General features: G+C 39.2%; 2 protein-coding genes across 2 annotated transcripts; one reads left to right on the forward strand and one right to left on the reverse strand.

The window, feature by feature from the left end:
• Positions 1-397: 397 nt before the first annotated feature.
• Positions 398-4048, reverse strand: LOC131024916 (pentatricopeptide repeat-containing protein At5g25630-like). Its single transcript, XM_057954476.1, has 4 exons — positions 3812-4048; positions 2609-2796; positions 1623-2516; positions 398-1530 (listed from the first exon to the last, which is right to left on the reverse strand). Exons 2-4 carry the CDS (start codon positions 2714-2716, stop codon positions 643-645), a joined length of 1890 nt encoding a protein of 629 aa, XP_057810459.1. The 5' UTR covers positions 2717-2796; positions 3812-4048; the 3' UTR covers positions 398-642.
• An 803-nt stretch (positions 4049-4851) lies between these two features.
• On the forward strand, positions 4852-7181 carry LOC131024959 (uncharacterized). The gene is made up of 3 exons (XM_057954549.1): positions 4852-5340; positions 6256-6414; positions 6825-7181. The coding sequence occupies exons 1-3, from the start codon at positions 4978-4980 to the stop codon at positions 7164-7166; spliced, it is 864 nt and encodes a 287-aa protein (XP_057810532.1). The 5' UTR covers positions 4852-4977; the 3' UTR covers positions 7167-7181.
• The last annotated feature ends 274 nt before the right edge of the window (positions 7182-7455 follow it).

Consider the following 7455-nt stretch of genomic DNA (forward strand, 5'->3'; position numbering starts at 1 on the left):
AATGATGCCTCAACTTAACAAATTTATAATTGTAACTAGACATTATTGATATCCTCTATTCGTCCCTCAATTTTTCATCCCTATAAGAATGACATAAATTTTAATGAAATGATTGAACATATTGTGAATGGAGTACGAGTTTCACTTTTATTATAATGTTAAAATAATTAATGTAAAATAAGGGTCTCATTTTTATGGGAATGGAGGAAGTATTAAGATAGTCTAGCATGTCAATATTTGTAAAACGAGTTTATATACGAATTTACTAAAAATAGAGAGGGATAAACATTTAGGTAACAAATTAAGATGACAAAAAGGGTAAATAATTGAAGGTTGGAGGAAGCATTGAGATAGTCTAGCATGTCAATATCTGTAAGACAGGTTTACACTATAAATCGATAGCAAAATTATAAATATGTCAATAAATACGAACTTCAATGGATGAGATCCAAGAAGAAGATCATTGTTTGGTGCCCAACCAATAAACCATATGGTAATGAACAATACATAAAGTTGAAAGATCATCAAATGGCAACCACATTTCCCCTTTCTTATGTACAAAACAGTCAGTTAAACTTGTATGTGCATCCATCTTAAACCGAAGCAACGCCTCGTTGTCCGGTCGAAGGGCATCGTCGTCGTTCAGTTCAGCAGGAGGAGCGTGCAAACCGGAGCGAACTGTCCACAGGCGAACACCTGCCGCCTCCGGCTGACCGTGGGAGCACCTCGTTCGCCATATCTACAAGTAAGGTTCACGGCCCTCGTAGGGCAGAGCCCCTCGGACGAGGAGGTCTCGGCTTCCCTCAACACCATCCGGCTCCGTTTGCTCGAGCCCTTCTGATCACTCAGAACCACATTCGGTATCTGCAGCCTCGTCCCAGAGGAATTCACAGCTTCTTTTTGATAAAACATCTCCAAACTCTCTTGAGCCGTGGGCGTTTCTTGAACCGATGGTGGTGATGGATGAGACGTCGTGGTCGTCTTCTTCCTCAACGCGCCTCTCACTCTGTTCGCCTCCTTGGTGAGCCCGATGGAGCGCCACGCCTCTGCCACCAGCTGGAGAGTGCTCCTCTCAGGGCGGACATTGAATCCTTCCATCAGGCGGAGCACCTCCTCGGCCTTCCACGGCTTCTTGTTCTCGGCATAACCGCCAATTAGGGTTTCGAAGGTCTTCAGATTCGGAGAGATCCCGGATTCGACCATCTTCCCAAACACCCTCATTGCAGAGTCCATCGAGCCGCTGCTGCACCACCCACTGATGACCGTGGTGAAGATGACTACATTCTGTCGAACACCGGATGTTTTCATGGCGTCCAAGAGCTCCTCAGCCTTCTCCGGCTCCTGGGCGCGTACGTAGCCTTTAGCGAGGATGCTGTAAGCGTGGGCGTCGGGTTTTATCCCGGCTTCTACCATGTCATCGAAGATTTCCCTGCACTTGATCATGTAACCTGCAGCACTCCAAGCATTCATGATCGTGCTAAAAGTGATCACGTCGGGCTTGACTCCGAATTCCTCCATCAATGTCAGAACCTAATAAGATCAAGAATCGTGTTCTTTGTAAGTGTAAGCGTACGAGAGAGCATGAAAAACGAACGAATACAAAGACCGTTAAGCCACCTCACCTTATCAACACCGTCCCTATCCGATATGTCGAGGAACCCTTTGATCAACGAGTTGAAAACAACGAGGTTAGGGCGTATACCGAAGCCCTTCATCTTGTACACGAATTTCAAGGCTTCGTTCACTCGACCTTCTTTGCAATAACCCGAGATTATGATGCCGCAAGTTCTGTCATTCGGCTGCACGTTCCTCTTCTGCATCTCCATGATCACATCTTCCGCCTTACCCGTTTGCTTGTTTTGAACATAACTCGTAACCAACGTGTTGTAAGTCACTGCATCGGGCTGTATCCCCGAAGCCAACATCTTCGACACTACATCCCAAGCCTCCTCGACGTTCTTTCTGTTACACCACGCCCTGACAAGGACATTATACGTCCTCACATTGGGCTTTGTATTTTCTTCCCTCGACATGAACTCCATTATCTTTAAAGATTCTTCGGGTTTTCCTGCAATCCCGTACCCTTTAATCAGAGTATTGTACGTGCTCGTTGTTGGCTTGATCCCATGATCCTTCATCTTCGACAACATTCTCATAGCTCCATCCATGTCCCCAGATTCCGAGAATGCATTGACAACAGCGTTGAAGAACACCGGATCAGGCTCCATCCCATTCTTTTGCACCTCGGAGATTATTGAATGTATGTGATCAAAGCGTTTCTGAACTGTCAACGAGGCTAAGAGCGTGGTGTAGGTCACTAGAGACGGCTTGTGCCCTCCTTGAATCAAATTGTTGAAGACCGACTGGACTTCCTGCGGCTTCCCTCGTTCCAACAAAATGTTCATCAACTTGGTCCTCGAACGAACAATTTTACAACTCTCCCCGCTCGTGCAGATGGTGCAAGGAGTCGATCCGGGCATTGGCTGAAACTGTAATTTCTCATCAAGAGACCTATCCTGCAATTCAAAGAAAAACACAAACAACACGATTTTTTAGCAGACTTTTGGAAAGGTAAGCATTTTTTCAAGAATCTTTACAAAAAGATTACATTTATGGGAAGCTCTTGAACTTGTTTGTCTAAATTGCTGCCTTGTTTTGTGCTGCTTATCTCAATATTGGCCTTCTCTTTATCAAATTTCTCCACATAACCCATCATTTGCGATGATTAGGAAACTAATCCCTTCTCGTCACACATTCACAAAATCGACAACAGCACAAACATTCCAGTTTTGGTTCCTGCAAAAGATGATAGGTAAAGCTGCAAAATCAAATGAACACGAAGCTCGCCTCATCACACAACCAAGATCGTCTTTTGACAGCAGTGATGTAGAGCAAGTTGAAAACGAGCACACGAGAACTCTTTTGGGATCAGATAGATACAATTTAAGTAAAAAATAAGCATGACGGGATAACGAGACACGAGCAAGACAAGGAATGAGATCACACTATATGAACAAAAAAATGTTGCAGAGAGGAACAACTGAAACGACTAGAGATGCATTTCTCCAAAGGTCCACATCAAATCATAGTTAATAAGTGAGATGAGTTAGCAAAAAACTCGGATCATAACATGAAAATGCATCAGTAGAAGCTCATAGGATAGTAATTAGTACAATTTGGGAAATATAGGATTTTTTTCTTCTCAAAACTACTTTCAAGCATGATGCAACAAAATAATATATGATGCTAGAGCTAGATGGCATTCTACTGTTACCTTCAAGTTATTCACCCTATTTCAAGAAAACACAAAGGGAGAATGATTTAGAATCAAAGAACATGAATTTGTCACTGCATTTGACTTCAAACCTAACAATTGAAATTACAAACAATCTAATCTTGTAGTAGTTCAATTCTAAATATATTCTGATTTTATGCAAACTTGGGCAGTCAATCATTGAAGCAACTTAATTGAGCAATCACGAATCCAACCAGATCTTTAATGTTTCACCATTTACACCAAATAATCAAGAAACACACACACACACACAGAGCGAGTGACACACTAACTGAGTCTGACTATGCAAGCTAGTAGCTACCTCTCTCTCTCTCTCTCGCTCCCTCACACACACACACACAAACACTTTTGCTTAATTTACTAAATGATCAAGAACCCATCAAGATCCTCTCATCTCTACACTCCAAAATCATGAGCAAAACCTCGGGTATGACTATTTCAAGAAATGGGCTACCAGGAAACAATCACAATGAAATTTGATGGTAATACCAAATGTGAGAGAATAGCAATCCGCACCTTGTGATACTGAACATTCTGGCTATCGTTCCATGCAAATGTTCGATGAGATTAAAAATCAGCGGAAAAAAGATAAATTTATAGCGTGTGGATTCCAACATTCCTGCGAGAAAGAAAAAACTAAAAATAAATAAATCTTATCCACATGTTTATCGATGCAATTTGAACTGGGAATATTAGGAGATAAGGGGCTGCAGAAAAAAACACGCAAACAAAATGAGGATATTGCGTATTCCTATTATTATTATTATTATTATTATTATTATTATTATTATTATTATTATTATTATTATTATTATTATTATTATTATTATTATTATTATTATTATTATTATTATTATTATTATTATTATTATTATTATTATTATTATTATTATTATTATTATTATTATTATTATTATTATTATTATTATTATTATTATTATTATTAAAAGAAATTATTTATAGGTCTTTTAAAAAAAAATTAACAATTAACATTAACATTAACATTAACATTAACAATTAACAATTAACAATATTTATGAAAACACAGAGATGCACGACAGTCTAAAAAAACAATTTTTGACTTTTTAAAAGATGACATATTGACATGAACTTTTGTTAATTTCTTTCTAAAATGTTGAATTTAAAGTTTTAGTTTTGATTCATGATAAGAAACTTAGCGTCAAAAAACTAAATTAGCTCAATGAATTATTACATGGAATACACGATAGGAAAAGGTGGAAACTAAATGGATTTTATAATTACACAATTTCATATCAACTGTACTAATTTATTATATTCAGCACAAGAATTCGACTAGTTCATTCATCTTTCCAATTTAATTACTGTGTTAGAACTTAGAACTAAAATCGAACATTTCTTTTTCCACAAAATTTTAAATTTGAAAATATAAACGAAACTTCAAGTCAATCAATTTTAAAAGAGTGTTGAAAATTCGGGTAATATTATTATTAGGAATGAAAATAAAAACCAACATATGAATATGGGCCAAATTTAGGGCCCAAGAATGTAAAATGAGCCCACTTCTTCCTTCACTCTGATTAGGGCAAAACCCCGAACAAATTATCTCCCTTCATCTCTCTCACTCTCAAACACACAGACACGCACCGGAGACGCGAATTTGAGCCCCAGGCCGGAAGATTTTCTCCACCACTACCGCCACCATGGCCGGCGCGGCGCCGTACGACTCCGAGCAATCCGCACATGGCGACTCCGCCTCCGGCTACGACCCGAACTACGTGCCGGACTCCGTGAAGTCGTTTGTGGTGCACATGTACCGCCACATACGGGAGAAGAACGTCTACGAGATCCACCAGATGTACGAGACTTCGTTCCAGAGCATCAGCGATAGGTTCTTCAAGGACGCGCCGTGGCCGTCCGTCGACGCCGTCGCCACCTATGTCGACAACGACCACGTCTTCTGCTTGCTCTACCGCGAGATGTGGTTCCGCCACCTCTACGCCCGCCTTTCGCCCACGCTTAAGCAGCGGATTGATTCGTGGGATAATTATTGCAATCTCTTTCAGGTTAGGGCTTGATTTTTTGAGGAATTCTTTACTTATTCTGGTTGTCTCAACAATGATTAAGCTGAAACATCCGTGAATTAAGTTATCTAGTTGTAATAAGCTTTTCAGTGCCGTACTGACCGTACAAGATTATTATATCACTAAGTTTATTAGTTCATGGAGTATTGATAATTTTTTGTTCTGTTTTATGGAAATTAATACGAAGGAAATTGAAGCTAGGTCGTTTTTCATATTACCGTTTCCTCTAATGAATGTGAGATGTGAATGGTAGATGAAAATTGATCCCAATTTGTGCCACGAGAGTGATTCCGAGTCACTATTGCATGAGAAATGTGAGAGAAAACTTATTAACTGCAATTGTGTTTGTGTTACTTCATTGAATCTGAAGCAAATGTGTGGATGGAAAGGGTTAGTTGACGGGTGTATGGGTTTTTGGGTGGTAGGTGTAAAATACATGTTGCTTGTAGTAGGATTGTATCTGGACTTCTATTTTGTGCTTGATTAAGGTGCTTGATACACCGATTATTGGCAGAGTTCTAGATAAGAACAACTATGTATCAAATGGTATTCCTTCTAGCAACCCCTTGAGCGGTTGTTGGTTATAGTGATGGTGGTTTGGGATAACTGAAGTATAATCTCCCAAAATCCAGTTAATTTTGGCTAGTGAAGGGATGTGGATAACTTTCTGCTATTCCATTCTATCAGATGTAGTGACTTTCAACTACAATGGACCACAAGATGGTGCTGACTACGTAAATTCTTAGGATGATGGTTTTGGAATCTATGCTGATTGTATAGCTATATGCTTAATTTTGGTTTGAGGTGGAGAATTATGTTAGTCATTAGTTCAGATGGACTTTGCTTGGTTCTGATGGATGATTATTGTACATACTGAACTTGAAATTTTGTGTACAGGTTGTATTGCATGGAGTGGTGAATATGCAACTGCCAAATCAATGGTTGTGGGATATGGTTGATGAATTTGTGTACCAGTTTCAGTCATTCTGTCAGTATCGTGCCAAGATGAAGAACAAAACTGAGCAGGAGATTGCACTTCTGCGCCAGTATGATCAGGTTTGTCAGTGAGAGAAGGATGAGTAATTTTCTATAGATAGTTGTGTATTTATGCGCTTTTCTCTTCGAGTAATAATCTTATAATGGTGTTCTGTTGTTTGTGACATATGATCTGTGATTTTCCTTGTTTGTGTGAGGCCATGGGTAGAAAGAAACTCATCTTGTGCATTTGGTTTTGCATTTTGCATCTGCTGATTCCCTCTTGTTGTCTTCAGCTGGGCTTCTCAATGCTTTTTCATTAAGTTGTTGAATTTACTTTGTGTATGTTGTTTGTCAGGGATAATGAAAAGGTAATAAGTGGTTTTTGCATGGTGTATGTGGAATGGGTTTACATAATACTGATTGGTCGTTCTTGGCATCTTGCTATTTATAAGAATATACTATTACTGATTATTACATTTGTTCCTCAGGCATGGAATGTGTACGGTGTCCTCAATTATTTACAAGCACTTGTGGAGAAGTCTTCAATCATTCAAATTCTGGAACAGGAGAAGGAAGGTCTTGTACAGTTTACTGCTACAGATGGATATGATTATAGTGGTGGAAGTAATGTGTTGAAGGTGTTGGGGTACTTTAGTATGATAGGCCTGCTTAGAGTTCACTGTTTGTTGGGTGATTATCACACTGGCCTGAAGTGCATACTTCCTATTGACATAAGTCAGCAAGGCGTCTACACTAGTGTTATTGGAAGCCACATAACTACAATCTATCATTATGGATTTGCAAATCTCATGCTTCGGAGGTGGGTTTAGCTAATTTTATCACTCGAAATTAAATGGACCTGCCTTCATTGCCATGTTTCTTACTCTTCATATTTAAATATCCTCGTTAGTTGGCTTAGGTATTGCATTGCATACAGCTTTGTGTTTTCTTAGTGAGAGTGCAGGCTTGCAGCTATGAGATTTATTAGATTTATGCATGGGAAGTACTTTCATGAATGAACTTTTGAAAAAATTGATACCATGGTATTTGTTTATCATTTTTGTCCCATCATATTATGCTTGATAACTGCACAGTGTAGGGTATGGTATGGTATGCTTC

Source organism: Salvia miltiorrhiza, chromosome 5 (genome assembly GCF_028751815.1).
Source record: "Salvia miltiorrhiza cultivar Shanhuang (shh) chromosome 5, IMPLAD_Smil_shh, whole genome shotgun sequence".
NCBI classification, from domain to species: Eukaryota; Viridiplantae; Streptophyta; class Magnoliopsida; order Lamiales; family Lamiaceae; genus Salvia; species Salvia miltiorrhiza.